The sequence below is a fragment of the Euleptes europaea genome, chromosome 4 (assembly GCF_029931775.1).
Source record: "Euleptes europaea isolate rEulEur1 chromosome 4, rEulEur1.hap1, whole genome shotgun sequence".
In the NCBI taxonomy this organism is placed as follows: domain Eukaryota; kingdom Metazoa; phylum Chordata; class Lepidosauria; order Squamata; family Sphaerodactylidae; genus Euleptes; species Euleptes europaea.
The window spans coordinates 60,904,267-60,927,984 of NC_079315.1; the positions used below are offsets into that span (position 1 = coordinate 60,904,267).

At 41.7% G+C, this 23,718-nt stretch overlaps 1 protein-coding gene across 2 annotated transcripts in view; it reads right to left on the minus strand.

Moving 5' to 3' along the window:
* Positions 1–380: 380 nt before the first annotated feature.
* The window catches only part of SHC3 (SHC adaptor protein 3), a 44,638-nt gene continuing 21,300 nt past the window's right edge, over positions 381–23,718 (minus strand). Inside the window, exons 4-12 of one of the 2 annotated variants that reach the window (XM_056848526.1) lie at positions 21,672–21,791; positions 17,958–18,011; positions 14,149–14,200; positions 11,546–11,672; positions 10,364–10,517; positions 8,502–8,598; positions 6,110–6,304; positions 4,680–4,975; positions 381–547 (exon numbers count right to left, since the gene is read on the minus strand). In XM_056848526.1, coding sequence (XP_056704504.1) covers positions 419–547; positions 4,680–4,975; positions 6,110–6,304; positions 8,502–8,598; positions 10,364–10,517; positions 11,546–11,672; positions 14,149–14,200; positions 17,958–18,011; positions 21,672–21,791 — 1,224 coding nt within the window. In that variant the 3' untranslated portion in view covers positions 381–418. The remainder of the gene's footprint in view (positions 548–4,679; positions 4,976–6,109; positions 6,305–8,501; positions 8,599–10,363; positions 10,518–11,545; positions 11,673–14,148; positions 14,201–17,957; positions 18,012–21,671; positions 21,792–23,718) is intronic. The other variant, XM_056848527.1, reaches the window with a different exon arrangement.

Consider the following 23,718-nt stretch of genomic DNA (forward strand, 5'->3'; position numbering starts at 1 on the left):
GTTGCCTGCTTTCAACTTTCTTATTGTGCTTATTAGATCTTTGATATTTACTCACTAATCTGAGCAATCAGAGTTGGCATCTTCGCTTCAGTCAGAAAGCACGGAGCAGAATATTTTTCTTTTATACTTACAGCAGACTGATTTAAAAATATAAATATCTGTATTTATACATAATGTGTATGTTTGTTCAGTATTCTCGTTAAAGAATCAGAACATTTTTTATTAAAGTTGTTTTAAAGTGGGGGTGAGGGGAGTCTGCCTGCTATTTTACCATGCTTTACTGACCTTGGGGGCAATACGAATTTTCTTTTTCTTGATATTATGTGGAATGGTATTTCATTAACCTACAGAAAACACAACAGGTGGTAAATCTTCTTCTCTGGCGGTAGCTTAACAGAGATAACCACTGCACTTCCCATCACTGTTTTCTCTCCGCTGGCTGATGGAGGCAGAGCTCACTCCCAGAAGAGACAATGGGCAGATTGTTTTCAAGGTGATGGTTGATGAGGTGGCTGATGCTGTCAAAAACACGGTCCTTGGTCCGAACCTGAAAAGAAGAACAAGTATGGAGAAACGGCTGTTTGTATTCACCAAAGATGGCAACTTTGGCCTAAGGCTCCATACTGGTTGAAAGATATACTGTTTCCTGAGCAATTGATTCAATTTTAGCACCTAAAGCAGAAACATGGAAAGGCAGCACTGCAGGTATCTTTACTGTGCTATTTCATGTGACCTGCCATTCCAACTTCCTTGCCTATACTTGCCTGCCTATCACTGCCCCCTGTGGTGAACAAGAGGAAGTCTTCGGCTTATGGGGAATTGGAGGGGCACAGATACCCTAGGGTCCCATCCAGCAAAAGTACTACTTTGACAGACTGTAGGCCCCAAACCCACTTACATATGAAACCCAAAGGAATTGCTCCCGAGCAAAGGTGGGGAAGTTTCAGTGTAATTTTTTTTTTGCTTTCCTTTGAAGCCTGGGGGTGGAGTCTACTTAGCCTTAAATAATGAATGACAGACTATGTTTCCACAATCTTGTATCAAACGCAGAGCACAAACATTTCCCTAGAATCAAATGGATCATTTTGACTACTTTCTTGTAAAATGGATTCAAGTGACCTTACCTGATTAAGTAAAAGAATGAACAGAAAACGTGCCAGTTCGAATGATGAAATTCCAGTGGGGACTGTGGAGTTCAGTACATCAAAGCTGAATTTAGCATGTGGTATGTAAACTGGTTATTACTAAAGGGTAGGTGCCATGAATTCTGAATTCAGAAAATCAGTTGTAAACTGGGAAGTGACTTTTAAAAACTTTATTTTAGTCATGAATGCACAGAGTGGCCTTAGATAAATGTCTGTTAGCCTCTAGTTCCCACCCCGTGATCCTTTTGGTGCAAGGGAAGTGTTCACCTGATAACACAGAGGATACCTTGGGGGAAAATTGGATTTCAAGGATACAGACCCTCTGGTATGAGTACAGTTCTCCACATCCCCACTAAAGGGAGAGGGGATCAGCCTCCTTTTGTTACCAAAAGGAGGGGCATCACAATTTGGAAGAAAAAAAAACAGGGAGCCCTGATGGACAAGCAGTGTCTAAATAATATTTTATTATTATAAGGGACAGAACATACCTTTTTAGAAAATGTGCACTATCTTGGATATTCTTTTAATAGGAAGGCCATGTTTTATAATAAGTAGTATTCTGAACCAAGACAACAACACTGAGCATCAGTTTCAGCTTAGCGTGGTGTTCTTTGGGCAAATAAATTCTGAGCCACGAACATTAGCTCCACATTTTTAATCCTGAATTAGAAAGCCTTGCTCTGAAACTTGCACACTTTTTGACTCATAAGGCAAAGAGAGAGAGATGTTTGAAATGAAACTGTCTTTTTTTTTTTCTTTGTAAGGTATTTGGCTTGTCATAAGTAGAAGCAACCACAGACGAATTCAGCTTAATGGTAGGTACATTATTACAAAAATGGTCTTTTACTGCCCTCTGGTGTCGATCATATGAGTTGCAGTCATTCCTCTCCCAGGGTTTAGCTGTTACCTGACTTCTGAGCCCAGGTTACTGGCCAGAAACAAAATCTAGGGTCCATTTTAAAAACCCAGTTTTTAAACTCACACCTTCATTTGCACTGCAGCAGTTCTTCAATTAAACAGAATGAGGTAATACAGACTTTGGCAGATGGGTTCTCTACTGTGATACTGTTATAATAATAGGCAGCATATACAAGTGGTTAGTTTGTTGGACTAGGATCTGGGAGACCTAGGTTTGAATCGCCCCTCTGCCATAGACCCTTGCGGGATGTCTCAACCTAACTTCCCTACTAGGGTTGTTGTAAGGATGAAATGGAGGTGAGGAGAACAATGTTGCAATCAATTCCCATTGGGGAGAAAAACAGGTATAAATGAAGTAAATGAATAAATAAGTGTTAGGTAAACATCCTCATGGTCGACCCAAAACTGCTTTCATTATTATAGAATGCTCAGAAATGTGTGTGTATATACATGGTTCCATCTCTCCCCATGACACAAACCTTACCTTTCTGAAGGGGTAGGGAGAGTGATCTGACACACTGGGTGGCTCTTCAAACAGTGGGTGTGGATCTAGCAAGGCCTAGTTTTTGTGAAAATGACTCTTCCCAATCGTCTCTACCATGGGTGAAAACGCATGGTCGCTTTAGCCTCCTTTATTTCCTGTTTCAGCAAGGATTCAGCCAGGATCGAACACATGCGTTTTGCCAAACATGCTTTCGATCCTGGCTGAATCCTGGCTGAAACAGGGAATAAAGGAGGCTAAAGCGACCATGCGTTTTAGACCCATGACTGCTTGCTGGGGATAACTGGAACTGTAGTTGTTGTAGCCTCCCAAACTGAACTGATCATTCTGATAAAATGACAACTTATAATCAACCCCAGCAATCCTTTAAGTTTTGGGAATGTCCTGGCCAGTTGTCCTTGTGCTGAATGCTACTGAGTGTTCAGGTGCAAATAAATTTGAAAGTTTGCTAGCTTATTTGATGGCCTTTAGTTGCAGCAAGAATTCACTTTGTTCCAAACCACCTGGGATTCTCAGACATACTCATGCATACATACATGAACCTTTATTGGCATAATAACCATACTGACAGATGCATTTATACAGGAGCCTTAAAAGAAAAAGAAAAAATGTTCCATCGTAAAATGACAATCAGTTAAAATCGGTATATAACTAACATTTTAAAAAGATCTCATATTTCAAGCTAAAAAAACCATTAATATGGACCCATTAATAACAAATGCACTATCACATCTCTATGGTCGTCATTCTTGTTCTAAACCATCATTCATTCTCTCTCTCTCTCTCTCTCTCTCTCTCTCTCTGTCTTCATGACAATTGCAAGAAATTCAGCGACATGCTCGGTAACTTCTGGGGATTTATCCATCAGTAACAATTTGATACTCTTGTCTGCTGAATTTTTTGGAACTTGGAGGTGAGGGTTAATTAATTGTAAATGGTGTTGAGAAAAAATGGACAATGCAAGAGGATATGATGGACAGAGTCAGGTTCTTTAAGATGACAACTACAAAACCTTTTCTCGCGTGGTACTTTCTTATATCTGCCACTGACCATAGCTGAAGGAAATATATTCAGCCTGGCCAACATGAAGGCCCTACGCTGCTGGGGGAGAGTTAAATTTGAAAAATACTGGGCCATGACCTTCTGTGTGTAAGTGAGGCCAAATGCACATGGTGAACAGGTCTTGTTTGCTCCAGCAATTATTATTTGTTGTTCAGTATCCCAGATCCTCCTTTGAATCACCCGGAGGATGTGGGTTTCTCCAGAGTTGGCCATGACCTCCAAATCAATACCTATGGAGTGGATTTTTTGTAATATCAAATGATACCATTTATAAGTATATGGGTCAGTAAGTAGACTGGCTATGAGACTATTGGAAGGAGTTTGGAAATGGAGGTGCAGCCAGTATCTAATGGTAAAAAGTCAGGCTCTAGTTTCCAAAAGATGAAGACCCAATTCGGCACATAGTGTGAGGCAGCCAACTGAATTGGGAATACTAATAATGTGACGTAAAAAAACTGCGTTAAATCTTTCAACCTCCTTGTTAAAAGCCTGAATACACACTGGAATTCCATACAATAGATGGGGGATTACAGTGGCCTGAAAAACCCTTAAAGCGGCTGGGACAAATTGGTTTCCATTTTGATGGAAAAAACATACTATGGCAGACATCTTACTCTTAGCTGATATTAGAGAGCGCTCTTGGTGGACAGACCAGTTTAATTTGTGGTGGAAGATTACCCCCAAATACCTGAACTCACACATACTCACCATGAGATGGAGCTGAAAGACTGAACAGGACTAACAGGGAACTTGGTGACAGAAACAGCTTGAAACTCACCAGGTTCGGATCCAGCTGGAATTAGGGCCTGAATGAACATTGTTTGGGAGCGGCATGTGTTCTTCTGGCTGAACCTTCACAATACAAGCTCATTTGCAAATAAACACGTGATTATACAGGCACTGTATATTATTCCCCCTCAAAGGGAAACTAATTCTGTCTATTATTATCCCATTACACAGGCAAAGATAACAGTGAAACAGTATTAAGGAAAATATTTGCTTTCCAAGCTAACAGACTTCAATTCTAAGACCTCTTTGGATCAAATACTTACAGTTCCTTCAGGATCCACTAAGAGAAGATGCTTGGCTTGTCCGTTGTGTAGTCCAGTCAGCACATAGGATCCTGGATTAGAGGTGCTTTTCCTAACCAGAAAGTCTCCACATTTCTTTAAGAGTTGCTCTGCTTCTTTCCTGCTCATCTCCCCTTGATACCAGGGTTCTGTGCTCAGGTCTCCTGCTACTGCCGGGTGAGCTGCTCTGGGCAGAAGAGGACTGGTACATTCCACTGAGGTAGCCTTGTTAAAAATGGGCCCAGGAGTTTGGTTCTTCAGAGCATCTTCAAAAGGGCCTGGTGATAATGTAGATTAAACATAAGTAGTGAGAGGAGAACCACGTGACGTAACTGAAATCCAGTGTATACAGACTTTTTGATGCATACTTTGCTTTACCATGGTCTTTTTATGCTTAAGAAGAAGGGTTATAAAATATCTTTCTGCAAAGGTATTCAAAGGAAGATCTGAATCTCTCAGGGATGTTTTTACATATTAGGCCTTTTATGCAGGGACGTTTCCCCACGGTCCCCCCCCCCCGCGAATGCTTCGAGGCTTCCCTTTGAAGGAGAGAGAGCATTTTCCCAACAACAAAATATTGCTCTGGGTCCAGCTGAATACAAGTTGAGCAGTTCATAGCACAGACTTTTGCCATTTTCTACCTCTCACTCTGCAACCCCTGCAAACCTGGTCCTGAGGTTTAGAAGACCCTTGAAACAGTAAGAGATGTAGTATAGGGAGCTGCGTGAAAATGGCCACACCTTAGATGCACACACAGAATAAACTCTTCCTGCATCCATGCAAGAAAACATTGCTTCTGATTCCCCCTTTCACAATGCAGCCCCCTGCACTGCATCCTCTTCCCTGACCCTCATGAGCAACATTGCAGAGTTGTATGGGGCTATAGAGAAAAGGAGGAATCTGCAAAGATTCATTCCCTGAAGTCTGCTTTACTTGTAGTTTTTGACTTCTAGCTACTGCAGCTAGGGCACAGAGAAAATGTACTTATAAGCCCCACCCTATCCGACTGAAAGGAGCCTCCATATTCATAAGCAACAAATCTCTACATACCAGCGCTGGGGGGCAGCAGCATGGGAGGGCCTCAGTCTCTATGCCCTGTTTGTTTGGCCCTCCAGGACAACTGGTTGGCCGGGTGCTGGACTAGATAGACCCGCTGCTCTAATCCAGCAGGCTTTACTTCTGTTCTTATGCTATGTAAGGCAATGTTCATGATGGTGCTATATTCACTTGTGTGCAGTTGGTGTAATAGGGAACAAGGATGGTATACAATAGGGAAAGCCTTTGCCCCTCCACCCCAACAAATTAGGAGCTCCCCACCACTACTGATCAGTTAGTATCTTTTCATAACACAATAAAGCAATTGTCATTGTGTAGGACTCATGCTTCAAACTGACATTTTCAAAAGAGCTTACTCATATCAAAAAGATCTTTTCCTGGACTGCTGTCTTTGGTGCTTTCTGTTGCTCCACTAAATAGATTTTCAGCATCTGCCTGAAGCGCCTGCAGAATTTCCATATTTATATGTTGAGTATTCACATAGGTTGGCATCTCTCCTGGCGGTGTGACATTAGACTTGCCTTCAGGCACGCTGTAGATGTCCAAAGACCCTGTGAACATTATCACACCCTTTTGTCTCAATCTAGCACACAGCAATCCTGAACTCTCCCTGGAAGCTAAAATGACTAAACTGAGGCTAAACTGAGTACTTTGGTCATATCATCACTGGAAAAAACAATAAAGCTAGGAAAAGCTGAAGGCAGCAGAAAAAGAGGAAGACTCACCATGAGATGGATTGACTCATTAAAGAAACCCACAGCCTTAAAGACCTGAGCAAGGATATCAGCAACAGGATGTTTTGCAGATCATTAATTTGTACGACTACTATAAGTCAGAAGTGACTTGATGACACGTAACACACACACAAACAGCAACTAGAGAAAGACAATAAGGGTTGTTTCTACACAGCAGTTTTGTTCTGCTTTGGCTTTGGTTTTGGGGAACATCCATACAGTGTTGTCCTCTAATCATCCATCTACCAAATTTCTCTCTACTTCTCTCTGATCTTTCCAAATCTTGTTCAGTATGATCTTTTTGTAAATATCAGTCCAAGTGAACCTGCAGACTATGTGGACAGGACAGTGTGATTTTTGAAGATCCTGCCCATATTGGCACTACTGTCCTTGTTTGCTGCAGCTACCATCTCCTCCCCCAATCCCGTCCCACTGCTAACTGACCATTGCTATATCACTATGGCATTAGACTGCTATAGCAATTTAATAGTGACCAGATTTTTTTTTAAGATCTCCAGTGATGTAGGGGGCGGGTACTAGGGGAAATGGTGGCCTCATTGGCCAAGACAAGAAAAACTGCCATGTAGACGCCTCTGTATAAGAGCTACACAGAGAATAGCTGTCACATGGACACAGCTAACAAGTCCCAAATGGAAAGAAAAATGTCCAAAGCATTAAACTGTTTTTGCCTCCATTTTTAATGGGCTACATGGAACTAGATTTTGGTAATCAACTCCATATTCTGACTGGCAAATGTGAGTTATCTGGCCCATAGGCTGCTGAAGCCATGACAACCATCTGATACATTGTAGGGACTTTTTTGTCATTAAGTCACAGCTGACATAGGGTGCCCCATGGGGTTTTCAAAGCAAGAGATGTTCAGAAGTGGTTTGCCATTGACTGCCTCCACATCACGACCCTGGACTTTCTTGGTGGTCTCCCATCCAAATACTATCCAAGGCTGACCCTGCTTAGCTTCTGAGATCTCACGAGACCGGACTAGCTTGGGCTATCTAGGGTAGGGCCACCTACCCTAAATACATGTTACTGGGACAATATATTGTGGTTGCAAATTTTGGGTCTTCAACAGTCCATGAAAACTAGAGTTTTAAACCTGGAAGTTACTTATTGCAGAGTTTTTACCTTCTGCAGATGACTTCCACTGCTGGCGGCCACTGCTCTGTAGTGAGGAACAGGGAAGAAATATACAGATGATGCCTGTAGTGTACTTAGGCAGGACTATTGTTATTGCTAGGATACAGTTATCACATGTGCATCCTGAACTAGGCAGGCTTTTCCTACTCCTTACTCAGCAGCCTGTGATGATAGCCTGCAGCTGTCACACAACTCCCCACAAAGAATTGCACCTCCTTCGTTTAATGAAATACATTTGCTTTCAGGTCTCAGAATGCTACATACAAAATGAAGGGGTGAAAATACCTTTTCTTGCCCAATAAGAAGGAAGGATTTGTATCCTAGTAATTTTCTCTCTGTATTTAATGAGTTTCTGACTTGGATGGCCCCAAGATAGCCCAGTCTCGTCAGATCCAAGCTAAGCAGGGTTGGCCCTGGTTAGTACTTGGATAGAGACCACCAAGGAAGTCCAGGGTTGCAACACAGAAGCAGGCTATAGTGAAGCACCTCTGTTTGTTTCTTGCCTTGAAAACCCACGGGGGTAGCCAGAACTCAGCTGTGACTTGATGGTACGTTTCACCATTTAATGGGTTGTAGAAATAGCATATTTGTTTAGCATATATTTGTAACAGAGGAACAGGAAGCTAAAATGTTTCACTTTACATTTTTACATATATAATACATTTTTAAAAGTTTGCATTTCTCCTTATCTTCTCACCCCTCCCCATCAGCATGCCAAATCTTTCCACTGCTACTGATGGGGGGGATTGTAAAACATAGCCATGGGATTTGTCCATTAAACAGGATTCACTATCAGCACACACAACTCCAGATGCAATTTTGGCACCCTGTAAAAACACAATGTTAGAGCTCCACTTACCTTGCCTGCTGGGTCCCTGTTGCGAATCCTCACCAAATGTGTTTCTTATGTGATGGCTCTGGTAGTATATTTGCTCTCTTCCCATTGCAGATGCAGACTAAGGTGGTAGTAAAAATATTCTTCATGCAAACTCTACCTTTAAAAACTGTAATGCATTTTCAGTGGGTCTGTTTTATGACTGGTCCAGAGGCAATTCTACCCAAACCCAGTCTTCGTTCATTCATCACGTATGACACTATGATTGAGCATTCTTTTATGAATGAGTTTGCATAGGAGGATGAGAATAATGATGACCTTCAGAGAAACTGCACTCCTTTCCTGATTTATTAACCCCTGTAATTCTAAATAACAAAGTAGGTATATTACATCTATAAAATGAACTCATCCAGTTCAGTCACCCTTTCCCGGAATAAACTTGACAACCTAATAATTCCAGCACTGTTTTCTTGCGAATTTTTTTTTTAAAGTTATGCGGGACCATGAACCCATGTAACTTCCCAATTATATGATAATAACTGATGTCAGTATTGGGACTCTTCGCTCATTTTGTCTTCTGTGATGATGATATTGTTTTACAGTGAAATAACAGCTTCCTTAGTTAAACTCTGAAGACCGTGGGCATAAAAGGATCAAGGCTTATCCCAGAAATTTACCAGCAGAGCTGGAACATGTACAACTTTAGCTGGGTCTCCCTACTTTTTAAATAGTTTAATTCAGTGAGATATCATATGAACCATGATTAATAATTTGTACGACCAATGCATACAAAATTCTGCTCTTATATCATCATTGCACTTTCTAATAAAACTGAGAAACGGAGTGAAAGTTAACATTTAAGATTAATCAGGGCTCCTCTCACAGGGTTCGATCCAGACTAAACTGGTCATTTCCCCAAACTCCCTCTTCCTGCTGCAGACCCTCCTCTTCCCATTTCTCAAGACCCCTTACCCCCTAGGAGCATCACTTTGTGGAGATTGTTGAGCTACTGTGGGAGGAAGGAGACAGGACAGTTCTGCCACTAGGAAATTTAGTCTGGATCCAATCTATATTCTTATTTTACATGGGCAGTGCTGGAAAATTTACATGTTTACTTGTAAATCTCAACTAATGGATCAATTTTGATAAATGACAAAAAATATGTCCTAATTTCCATAATTTACTTGTAAAGAAGAATACTTATCACGACAAGTTTTTAAATAGCCCAAGACCAATTTCTAGACACAAACGTTTTTGACATCTTCCAGGCCAACAAACATTAAGCACTTTTTTGCACAAAAGCATCTCTTGTGTGTGCGTACCATTTTTAGGTTGAGGTTCTTTATTGGCTGATCTCATACAAGAATCTGTTTCTAATCTTAGAGAAGTTTTAAAAAACAGTTTGGGGGTTCAGGGCAGAAAGCAAGAGCCTGTTTTCTCTGCTCTGCCCGCCTCCCATTGAGACCCCTAGATCATGTTACATGAATGTAATGTTTCATTACAACACCCATCAAAAAATACAACACGTGTGAGCCCAGGCCACACAACCAATTCCTGGATTCTTTTTAAAGATATTGATCACTCTATGGATCACACTGGCCTCTATGCACTGGATTTTATGCATGTACACCCTATTCAAAAGTTGCATGTCCAGGGGCATTGGAAGTAGGACAGATGGACAGGTAGGAAAGCTGCAGTATCTCTCTTCCATCGTGTACAGAATGCTTGGTCAGAATCTCTAAATCGCACCTAAAAGAGCTCTCTGGTTGTTGTTGTTTTTTCTCCTACAAATACCCCAAGGTATATGCCCCTCCTCCTTTTCGTTTAGCTATTTTACTCTATGAAAATAAGAGATGAGAAAACAAAGGGAAGGTTAGATTCCCTACCTGAACATCATCTGAAAGAGAAGGGAGCCTGGCTTTGAGCCTCACATCAACCATGCCTCCAGTGGGAGGCATTTTGTTTGGAATGCTGTTGTAATAGGGGTGTTCTGTTGCCTCCCCTTCTTCTTCCAACCAAAGTTCATCCAAACTTTGCATCCTATGAGAAAAAAGTCTGTTATTTTGCTTCTTGGTTTCTCCAGATTTACCATACCATAAGGATATCCAAACTGTGGCAAGTACATTCGGCTCCTGAATTGGGGATCTTCTTTGTTAGATCAACCACACCTATCAGCCTGATACAAAACTTTGTGAGACTACTTGAGTTGCGTCAATAGATTTCCAGTTGGCCTATGCATCTTCAGGATTAACATAATGGACACTAATTGTAATTGTTTCCTTTACACAATAGAGGCAACTATTCCACTATTTTCTACTCAAATATCTCAAACAAATGTATATTCTTTCTGCATCCTGATATCAGGTGCTTTAACAACTTAATTCATAACTGTTCTTCAAAGATTATACAACATGTATTGATACCAACAGAGCAAGATCTCCTACTGAGGGGGTGTAATTTTTCAGGATCTTGCAACCTACTTTTTCATTCCTCCAAGATATTGTTATAGACCCAACTCATTATAGAGAAACTCCTCCTTCCTCTCATGTGCACAGAGGAAGAGCTAGAAGACATGCAGTTCAAGTGGTGCTTGGCAATGAAATGGCTTTGATCACTCTTGTGTTTCCTGTTTCAGATAAGGATGGTTTGGAGCCAGCACACGATAGCTTCCAAAAATATAATTGCAGTTTTGTGGACTGGGCCAGATTCCCCAAAAATCAACTTTAAATCTTACAGCCAGTTGTTCTCTCTTGCAAACGGAGTAATCTTTTGTTTCTAGGGTTGCCAGCCTCCAGGTACTAGCTAGAGATCTTCTACAACTGATCTCCAGCTGATAGAGTCAGTTCTCCTGGTGAAAATGGCAGCTTTGGCCATTGGACTCTATGGCAATGAAGTTCCTCCCCAAACCCCGCCCTCCTCAGGCTCCACCCTAAAAACCTCCCACTGGTGGCAAAAAGGGGCCTGGCAAAGAGGGGCCTATTTATTTCACCAGTTTATTGAGGAAACAGCTCTTTCATTAAAGGAAATGGCACTTTCATTAGAAAGCATTCTACTGCTGGGTCACTCACCTATCATGAAGAGCAGGAATCTTTGAAGGGCACTGCAAATATTGCTTAAAACGGAGTTCAAACGCTTGCCCTATGGTGCTGATGATATCCTGGGCCAGGCCATCACAGCATTCCAGTATATGACATGCTAAAAGTGATGGGAGAAGAAAGAAAATATTCAAGAATAGATCTTCAGAGATTTCAGTACTAAGGTGTCGCCTTTTATTTTACATTTGGCTAAAACAATAAAAGTATGGAATGTGAAAGTCACAGAACTGGTATATGGAATTTTGTTTTTTAAAGAAGAACTACCACGTTACGTGAACCTTATGATGAAGAATTCTGCTGGTATCTTTGGCTCATCTGCCTTCCACCATATCAGCTCTGAATCTGATCTGGCATTCTGAACATATTTTTCCACTCAATATTATCCAAGGTGCAACATAATATTGATTTTTTAAAATTCATATTTCTAATATTGCTAATGTTTCTAGCAATGGAAAATCACTCTGCAAAAGGTAACACTGCATCATGAGAGCTCCTAGCAAGCAGTATGAGCCCCATTTAATGCCATCCTAAGCAGAGTTACACATGTCTAAGTCCATTGAAGTAAACAGGCTGAGAAGGGTGTCATTCTGTTTAAGATGGCATTGTTAGTCATTTCAGATGGACTCAGCAACTGCTTGGTTGCTGGCCTAAGCCAGTCTTTTGCAAGAGCACAGCTGCTTGTTGAGCTGCAAAAAAGATACACTTTGCAAGAGGACATATACAAACAATTCTGCTTTTCAAGAGAACAGAACCAAAAAGAAAAAAAAAACATAACTCTATTGTTCATCCCTAAAACATACCTAACATTATTTTTACTTGTGTAATTTGAAATGACTTCAAACATTAAAAAACAACAACCCTGGCTTGTTGTTATTATTTTTCAGGCAATGCAGACTTCTGGATTAGAAGACAGTGGGCATGATAGGAAGTGAAGATTTCTAGATTTAGATTTGACTGTTCTTACCTCCGCTGCCACTTAATACTAGCGTGTCTTCAGTCAATGGGCACTGACATCATGCAAACGCAAGAGTCTGAGATTCTAGTGAAGTTTGGTAGTCAAAAAGTGTCATGGCCACTCTGGCTCCCTTTAACATTGTAGCTGCTCTGACGTCTTGACAGCCTTAGACTAAAGGTTGAGCAGTAACAATCAGTGCATACTTACAGTGGGGAGCAAATAGCTGGAGCCACTGATCAGTGGTCAAGGACCCTTGGCTCTTACCAATGGTTGTTCTGCAACAATGTTGAAAGTTGGATGTGACAAGAGCCACGCCATGCAAGTTGGTGGATATTAACTTTCAACAGCACCTTCTGCTAACTGTCAACATCAATGGCTTCTGCCCAGGTAGGGTGCTGCTAGCCAGCAACATACTTGGACAATGCTTCAACCTACTATTAACACATCCCCCCCGCCTTGCTCGTCTCTCAGCGACAGCCATTTGCACTCTGATGCACAGCCTCACCAGCCGCTGTGGATACTGAGAACTGTGGAGGCTGTACCATTTGGATCCCTAGATTAAAAGAACTTTCCCCCCTCAAGTTAAACCTTGTGAGCATCACCTAGATGCTGTGAGATTACAAGTAATACCTGGAGAGTGTAACTTAATTGAACAGCTTTGTGCAGTTTCAGATGAATCTGAATGCAGGAAAATGAAATTCAAATCAGCTTCGAAGATCAGCAGGCGGTTCAGCGAATTACTGCCTCTCTGCCTGACCTATTTCATGAAATGCTGGTCTGAGCTCTTTGGGGATGGAGGTGGGTGAGATACAATATAGCAAGCAGCCAAATAAATAAAGTGTGATATGTACATACATATATATATACCGTATATACTCGCGTATAAGCCGAGTTTTTCAGCCCAAAAAAAGGGCCGAAAAAGCCGAACTCGGCTTATACGGGGTCAATACGGTAGAGGGGGGAGGGAGGAGGGAGGGGGGAACTTACCTCCGCTGCCTTTTCCCAGCTGGGAGCGGCCTCCAGAGGCCCCCTGCGGCCACAGAGAGGCCGCTCCGCCGCCCCCGCCAGGCCCGCACCACTTCCCGCCGCCAGGAGCGGCCTGGGGGGGCCTCCTGCGGCTGCAGGAAGGCCGCCCCAGCCGGATCCGCCGCTTCCCGCCGCCAGGAGCCCAGAAGGTAAGCCTGCGGGGGGGGAGGGGTTATAAGCCGATCCTCGGCTTATACGTGGGTGCCTAATTTTTCCCCATTTGGGGGGAGAAATTAGGCACCTCGGCTTATACATGGGTCGGCTTATACACGGGTATATATATATATATATATACACACACGATATATATACGAGATATATATATATATATATATATATATATATATATATATATATATATATATATATAAAATTATAAAGCCATTATAATTAAAGTAGGGAGGTAATCATCTGAGCAGCTTATATTTTCAAAAAGAATAAAATACTGTGTAGGTATTTGTATATTTAGAATATTTCTACACCACCTCTTTAGAGTCTTACTGGAAGTGGCTTACAGTTAAAAACCACCATGTAAAAAAGAAAACAAAACAAGACATTAAAAAAGAAGAAGAAAGAATGTGAAGCAGAACTTTACCTCTGCGATTAACGGGGTCCTTGGCCACATATGCAACATAGTCTGTTGTATCCTGGGGGAGGGGGTGGGAAGGAAAAAAAAGAGAAGCATTGTGGTGAACAGGTAAAATTCCCTTTATGCTGCGATAAAGGTGCCTTGCATTTCATTTGAGTATTTGCAACTGGTTGCCTGTGCTTGAATACCATGGCAACGAGTGGGTTATAAATATCAACCAGATTAGATTCTAGAGCAGCTACGTCAGGCAGGCAGGCAGCAGCTCCTGCACAGGCAACCCTACAATGAAAACGAGCACTCTGTCTCCGTGCAACAAAGATACAATCAAAGCTGGAGCATCGCTGTTAACATTTAGAAGAATAAGACATGCAGATGATAATGTAAACCCTCCTGCGTGTTCACATCTTTAATGAGATGCCATCTCTCTGTGCTTGCTTTCTCAGGAGGAAGTCCAGATTAGACAAATGTATTGCAGTCTCAAAGTCTTCTTGAAATTACTCTGGTAGAAGTTCTGAGGACAGCAGAGGAATTTGTACATTATGCACATGTGATGAGAATTTGGGCCTGCCTTCCACTTGTAACAGAATGAGGAGGTAGAATGAACTGTATAGGCGTATCAAACTTCTTGTGGGGCCTGGAGATCTCCTGGAATTTCAACTGATCTCCAGACTACAGACATCAGTTCGCCTGCAGAAAATGGCTGCTTTGGACTGTGGACTCTATGCCATGGTATTATACCCACCTGAGGTCTCTCCTCTCCCTAAACCCCACCCTTCCCAGGCTCCAATCTCCAGTCAGCTGCAGTCTTTCCTGGGCAGAAAAGATCTGGCCACTGTGGTGCATGCCCTGGTGACATCTAGGTTAGATTACTGCAGTGCACTTTGCGTGGGGCTGGCCTTGAGAAGTGTTTGGAAATGTCAACTGGTGCAGAACACTGCAGCCAGGATAATGACTGGAATGGGTTGTAGGGATCATCTCACTCTAGTCTGGCCCACATACACGTCTCCCGATTAGTTTCTGGGCACAATTCAAATTGTCAGTGTCGACCTTTAAAGCCCTATATGGCTGGGGACCAGCATTCCTGAAGGACCGCCAAATACATTTTGAACCTACCCAACTGCTACAGTCACCTTGTGAGGCCCTGCTTTGGGTGCCCTTGCCTTCTGATATTAGGTTGGCAGCAACCTGGGAGAGGACATTCTTGGTCATCACATCAAAACTCTAGAACTCTCTCCCCAGAACAACTCATCTGTCCTCTTCTTTTGCCATCTTCCTCCAGTGGGTGAAGGTGTTTCATCTGGTGTTGCCTCAGTGATCTCTCCTTCCTGCCCGGTTCTAATTTTTTTAATGTGTTTGTATGTGTATTTTAGCTTGGTTTTCATTGTTTTTAAGATGTGTTTTTGTTTGGTTTCAATGGTTTTTAAGATGTGTTTTTGTTAGGTATGTTTTTAATTTGCTAGCAGCCTTTGTGGCTCTGAAGAAAGGAAAAAGGTGGGGTATAAATTCTGTAAATAAACAAAATAAATTATGATGATTTTAGATTACTCTCATTTCCAAATTCATTGAAATTCAGTGAATTTGACTGATATCTACTTTCTCCAGCCCCAAAATGAGTTCATCTTGCTATTGTTGCCAATGATACTTTCCCAGTTCTTTCAATTAGCATCTTCTTAGAACTAGATTCTTTTCTTTTTTTTAATAATAGGTTTTCAACCCTCAGCTATCATGGACTTAAACTGTTCCTCTGACTCCAAAGGAAACCAGCTTCCTTATCATCATGTAGCATGTATGATAATACGTTGATGACACAGAAACCCAAGCACTGGAATGTCTTAATTTACTTTTTGGTAATCAAAGTATGTTTCTTGGCTGATTAAGGGCAATAATGAGATTGTTCTGTTTTCCCTGCTAATTGTTCTATAGGAATGACCAGGATTTCCCTTCCAATACATTAAGGAAGTTCACATCCTCTCTTTCCCTCTAGGTGTCACTGATCTGTCAATTCTCTCAGTCTAGCACTGCTCAGCAGAAGGTCAGGAACTGGACCTGAGAACTGAGGCAGGCCACAACTCGCATGAGATCTGCCCTACCACCAAGGTTTAAGAAGAAGTAACATTTTTTAAAAGAATTCTGGAAACATACACAGAAAGGGATACAAGATATTATAGGCATAGAATTACCATGGCTACCGGAAATAAATGTATTGGGATATAACTTACATCAGCTTCCAAAAAAACAATGGTATTTTGTGCTATATTTACTAGCATCAGCTAGAATGATACTAGCAACAACAACAAAATAGAAACAACAACATATTCTACCCAAAGTGGAAACATGGTATCAAAAATTATGGTTCATTATGCTGATGGACAACATTTCTACGATAAAATATGAATCATCAAAATAGATACAAGCTCAGAACATTTTTGCTCTGTGATGGTCTCCTTTTATTGAATTTTGGAATAGGAATTTTCCCTTGGAATATGTAAGGAAAGAAGTGCTGGATTGGATTTGAGGGGGAGATTTTTACTGATATTAGTTATAGGTTTCATGTTGATATAGATAGATTGTTAACTACGGCCCTTGCCAGATAAAACAAAATACAATATATCATGTTGATATAATGTGTCTGGTTTGGAATTATCTTATTCTTGCTTTTTATGTACTTTTTGATCTTTCTAACCCCCCCCCACACACATATATGAAGCAGACAAAATAAAAGCCTCCCCACCCATATATTTCTAGATGGGACGGAAACTGGACAGATAAGCACCAAAACATCTCCTTGCTTGTCCTTCTACAGTAGCACTCCTACTTCTCTCATGGTCCCCCATGCACCACCATTATGTTACTTCATCTGAGACATATGGCTACACCAGTAGACAACAATTAATACACCCACCAAACACCAGCTCTCAATGTTGCCTTAAAACCCACAGCAGTTTGGGAGGCAAAGCAGGCTAAATGTCCATGTGGAAACAGCCCAGGTGCTCACTATGTGTGAAGAAACACAGTCGATACATACTTTAATAAATACATTTTAATAAATAAGGGATGAATGAAAACTTGGTTCACACATGCAAGAATGCTTCATTCTTGGAAGTCATCCCTAGATGCTACAGTCAGTGAGTGATGTGCATGCGTATGTGAGCGAACAGATAGAATCTACAGGTAGAATCTAATGATACCATCTAGTGTTAATGTATACAAAACTTCAAAAGAGACAGTTCCTAAATTCTGCTGAGAATCTTCAGGCACTTAATAGCTGACAAGAAATGATGTATAAATCATTAAAAGCATGTTTTGAGCTGGGGTCTCTTTTTATTCTTAATTTAAATATCATAGCATTACTGCTACTGTTTGCTACTTGCCAACTAGCATTATTCAACATCAAAAGGCAGTGACATTTCTAGGATTTGATCTCTGGGGGCAGAGAGAAGCACAAAAAGGAAACATTCAGGGCTATGCACTATACTTAATCATACCTCTGCCAGTGTAGAAGTTGTTCACCTACAACATAAGATCCCATCAATTGATTTTCAGACCACTATGCCATTTATGATCTCCCCTCCCCCATCATCATGAGGTTATTATCAGCTCAATACCACTGGCAGTTCCTTCGTATGTTATAGAAGTGAGCAAAGTTAAACTGAGTGATAGTGCTTTACTCTGCATTTTTAGTGGCTTCCCTTAGAGTTTAACAGCAAATATCAAGCTAGCAATGTCTCCTTGAGAAATTTAAGTGACAGATATATTCTGGTTCAGCAGCCTTTGACATCAATACCAGGAGAAAGACAACAACCAAAGATACTTACCACATCTACTCCAGATGCAAAGGAAATAGACTGCATATGATGGTTTGCTATAATCTGTAGAGAGTTCAGAAGAGGATCCACATGAGTATGATATGCCACCTGCCTAGAGATCTTTTTTCCTTTATAACTGTGTTCTTAAGTATGTATATAGTAGGGATGTGCATTTACTAACTAATGAAAACTGAAACGAAAAGTGTACTTGTTATTGTCATTATTATCACAAGAATAGGAGAACTAAAAGCATTAGTCTGGAAAAGAGGAGGCTGAGGGGGGACATGATGGCTCTCTTTAAGTATTTAAAAGGCTGTCACTTGGAGGAGGGCAGGGGGCTGTTTCTGTTGGCAGCAGAGGATAGGACTTGCAACAATTTATTTATTTATTTTTCAAATTTTTAACCTGCCCTCAATCCCCAACCGAGGCCGGGCTCAGGGCGGGTTACAACAAATACATTACCATAACAAACAAAAGAGTCAATCTCATCATTAAAACATTAAAAACATTAAAACAATGATAGTATATTTCCATATCAATGGCGTACATCAGCAACCAGTTGTTGAAAAAATCAGAGCAGTTCTATAAAATAAAATGGGGGCAGGTAGGGAGGGTATAAATTGTGGGCCGAAAGGTTCCAGCTAGACACTAGGGAAAAAATGTTTACAGTAAGAGTAGTTCAGCAGTGGAATCAGCTGCCTAGGGAGGTGGTGAACTCCCCCACACAGGCGGTCTTCAAGCAGCAGCTGGACAAACACTTGTCAGGGATGTTCTAGGCTGATCCTGCATTGTGCAGGGTGATAGACTAGATGGCCTGTATAGCCCGTTCCAACTCTATGATTCTATGATATTCTTTATCCTGGCACCTGCCTGTGAAGTTTTGGGAGTTCAAGCAGAGTTCAGAGTCAGAGGGAGGGGAGAAGAACTGGTAGGGAATGACTCTTGCCAATTATCACAGCCAAGCAGGGCTTGCACCCAAATAGATTTTTCCTGATAGGTATTTCTTTCCCAGTGTTTCCATAAATCATCAGTAGCTTATGGGGGTCTCTCTTGATTCTTTAAGAAGTTGCTCCTGCCTGAGGTATTATTTTCTCTGGTACTTTGCTATTCTTACTATGAGGTAATACGACTTTCCCTTTTCCATTTCCATTAGAAGTCAGTAGTAGTTGGCCCCAGAGGCAAGTGCACACACACACACCCCTCCAATGTCAGGAAGTATTGCAAACTGAAGAGATGCTGTGTTGTCTTCCCACCACCAGCCATCACGTGATACTTCATGCCACAAGCTGTGAGATGTTCTGTCATCTTCCCTTGTCAGACAAAGACAATGTTATAATTGGAGATTCTCCCACAGACAGAAGTGCTCCTATACAGCAGAATCGGTCTTAGGGAAGTTCCAGCCCTGCCCTCCTGCTTGCCTGCTGGGGATGGCTGCCTTTGGCTCTGAAGGTTCCACAGGGGTGGTGGGTGGGACAAAAGCCTGCCAGATTTCATCATCAACTCCTGCCTCAAAAATGAGGATGACCTCCTTATCAAGGGAGAACTCCCTCCCTCCCGGATCTAAAGCCCCTCACCATCTCATCCTCACCAGAATCCCCCTTGGGTGAATACTTCTGCAACTGCTGCCACGATGATCCTGGGAAAGAAGTTAAAAAGCCTGGGGGTGTGGGCACACCTCTGCTCCTAAGGCACCCTGTTGGGAGGGGTCTTTCCTGCTCCACCACAGCTCATGCCAGGGACAGGCTCCTCCTGGGGCTGCTGCTGCTGTGTACCCAAATGCCTTTGAATGCACTTCCGGCTCTTACTTAACCTTTTCTTCCTCAAAAGAAGCTTGGGTAGAAGACTGCGGCCAAGAGTGTCAGCGAATCTGCCTCTTTGCCCAAAGTGTCTGCTGAAGTGAAACACTTCTCTCTGCTCACTGTCTGTCATTTCTTTTACTACACTGTAATGCTATTTTGAAAGCTAGCTGAGCACTTTGAACAGAAATCGGTAGACATCCAGAGAACCACATCAAAAGGATCACGGTCCTTCCTGGGGCTGTCAAAATGCAAGCCCTGCTTGCCACCCTCCATTCTATTTATGATTTATTTACTTTATATCCCATTTTTCTCTCCAGTGGGGACCCATAGCAGCTTACATCATTCTCCCCTCCTCTGCTTTATCCTTATAACAACCCGGTGGGGCAGGTTAGGCTCACAATGCGTGACTTTCACCCAGCAAGCTTTCATGGCAGACTTGGGACTCAAACCTGGGTTTCCCAGATCCTGGTCCAATACTCTAAACCAGCTTTTCTCTACCTTTTGACCGTTGCGGGACCCTTGAAATAATATTAATGTCTCAGGGAACCCCTACATATGATTACATATGATTGACTTATGATTAGCCTATTCATTACTATTTCTTGCGGAACCCCTAGTGATTTCTCACAGAACGCTAGGGTTCCAGAGAACCCCAGTTGAGAAATGCTGCTCTAAACTATGCTGGTTCTCTATCTGCCTTTCCTGGTTGCTTCTTTGTGCAAATTCTGTGACAGTGTCTGCTTTCTGGGGCTGCCAAATATCTGCTTCTGTCTGTTCTGCAAGCAAATGTTAAAAATGCCAATATAAGCAGTACCCTTTCTCTTTTTCTGCCAAGTGTTTCACAGAGAGGATCCTGTGAGTAATGGATACAAACCCTGGGACTTTGATGCCAATCAGATGGACAACCAAGAGATTGCAGCCCCCTGTATGTGTTTCCCATTAAAGGAAAGCTAGCAATGAATGTAGTGTCAAATGAAAAGAAAAATCAATGTACAAATCAAAATGAAATGAGAGGTTTTAACACCCCTGGTAAGTAGCGTGGAGTAAAATCAGGAGCCAAAACCAAAAAGGCCCAGCAACATCAACAAGGGATGACTGAAGTCATTAATTCCTGAACCTTCAGTCACAGAATTCTCAGACGGCAACCCCCCCCCCCCTTCCACGCTCTCAGGTTGGCTCTTGGGTACTCAGCTGAAAATACAGGGCTTTTGCACAGCAGGGAAGGCTTGTTGTGCTCTCACAGTCTGACTCCTGCCATGCAGGACCTGGGAGCACAGCTGGGAGTCCTCCACACATGCCACTTGCTGTGCCAAGAGACAGTTTGCAACGAACACACATTCATTCATTCCCCCCCCCCTCAGAACCACCAGCAGGACGCCCTTTAAGGTCAAAGAGCCTACTGAGCAAATAATCAACATAAAGGAAACAACATTTATGTTTAATAAAGATGAAAGGGATGGCAAGTAAGGTTCCTCAAACTCACACTAATTGTTGTGGATGCTCAGTTCTAGCCCATAAAAAGGAAGAAACGACTTACCTGCTTGAACTGAGTTTGGGGGCTCATTTCAATTTTTATTCTTGTACTAAAAAGAAATTACAAATTCTGTTTGGGGAAAACCATCCAGTACTAATGGCTTTTTTTTTTTTTTAAGAAGATAAATCCAGCAAAAAGAGGAGGTAAAGACGGGCTGAAGTCTCACTATATAGAAAAACACTTTGTTGCTCCTGTTCATGCATTTTATTGTATCTTTAACACTTTAAGATCAAGAGTCTGGAAGTGTAAGTATATGAATGGTTCATTTGACTTGAATGAATTTGTTCCTGTGAAAGTATCTGCAGAATCAGAGAGCACCCGCACAGAAAGAATCAGGCCGATAACAAGCAATAAGAATCATGGAACTATAATTATGCTGGAATCACAGACCTGTTTGGAATCAGGTGTCATCAGGTTTAAGCTGGTGGTAGAAATATTCAGAGTTATGTTCATTCCTGCAAACTGAAGGTTGCTCTTCCCCAAGATACTAGACAGAGCTTTACTTGGTGGCTGTAAAAGGGGAGAGACAAAAATCACACGTCTGAGTTAGTACTCTATTGGCATTTGATGGCACCTCAATCTACATGGGATACCCTGAAGCCTGGAGGGTTTACTAGTCCAGAGTGTGACCTTTTAATCAACATTGTGCAGCTGCCTAAACTTAGCAAAAGGCACATGTCAGTTTGACAAGGAAGGAAAATAGTACAGCAAAGGAAATGAAGATTGTTTCTATGTGAAATGAGGAAACAAAGGACCAAGCTAAACAGGACAGTGGGGGGGACCACAGGTATAGTGTTAACTAAACCAGTGGTGAGGTGAGAATCTACCTGTTAACAAAACTGGAGCTAAGTGGTGAGGGGAGCTGAACCCTGTCCCTCAGTTGCCTTGTCTCTAGGTACTTATTGCTTTTTAGCACTTGATTCCAACAACCCAGTTCACTTCTGATATCATAGCTGGGTTGTGAGGAAAAATGCCAGAGGTGTTGTGGCATGCTGAGGAAAGATTGGGGAGGGGCTGCCCTCTGGAAGCCACTTTAAATCAGTCCACACAGCTGCTGTTTTCACATGGGAAACCAGCAATATGGAAAGATTATTCAGCTGGCTAGGACAATTTGGTCCTTTTGCTCTTTCTGCAGGCTTTGAGAAAACCATATAGTTAGCTGATTTGTATATATGGTTTATAATGCTACTTCCTTTTAATGGTATATTTTAGAATTTGTATTTCTGTATGTTTGGTTATTTCTTTATTACTAAACTTATTGAATTTGTTTTGCTCATGATCTGTTGGTCAGTGAGCATAAAGAACAGAAATAAAATAAATAAAAAGATTGGGCACAGTTAGTACTTGGATGGAAGACCTCCAAGGAAGACCAGGGTGGCAATGCAGAAGAAGGCAACGGCAAACCAATTCTTGTTACCTCTTGCTTTGAAAACCACATGAGGGGTCACCATTAGTCAGATGTGACTTGATGGCACACAATTATTATTATTTTATTCTCCCCAATAGGACCCAAAGCAGCTAACATCATTCTCTTCTCCTCCATTTTATCCTATGTGAGGTAGGTCCCCAAGCAAATTTACATGGCAGAATGGGGATTCAAATCTGGATCTCCCAGATCTTAATCTGACACTCTACCCATTATACGACATTGGCTGTAATATTTTACCTATACTATCAGTAAGCTGATTTACAAATTCAAGAAAATCTTCAGAAAACCAATATGAAGCCCATGAGTGTGTGTGTGTGGGGGGGAACCTTTATAATTGAAAACTAGTATGATAGATAAAACAGTTCTGACCCAGCCTTCTTTCTGACATATTAGGTTTTATGTGTAGGGAAGGCTTTCTGCAGGAACATAGAGCAGCATTGAATCTTGTGATCCCTATCTGAATTATAAAGGGGTACATTCCAAAGGGTTAGAGTAGGAGTGTCAAACATAAGGCCCAAGGGCTGGATCGGGCTCCTTGAGAGCTTTTATCCAGCCCGCGAGCAAGCCAAGGCAGCCATCCTCCCGCCACTCTCAATCTGGGCTGGCAAAGGAATGGCCTGGCCCGGCCCGGCCCAACCAAATGACATTTATGTCATATCTGGCTCTCAACTGAGTTTGACACCCCTGGGTTAGAGTATTCAATTCTTGTATATTTGTATCTTAGTTGTTAAGAAAGAGTGTGCGCTCTTATTTAGTTTCTTTATTTAATTAATAATATAAGGGCTATCCACTAAAATGCTTCAGGCAGCACACAACCATTAATTATGTCTTTAAAACGCCATCTCTAGCTGTATACACTGCAGCAAAGAAGCATAAATGATTATATCAGATAAACTGTTTTCTAACAAATATCACAAAGGAAAATCTCCTTCCTAATTTATACTGTAAATATGTGTTGAATATCACCTATTATATCTGCCACAGAAATTTGCATATGAAAGAGCCAGA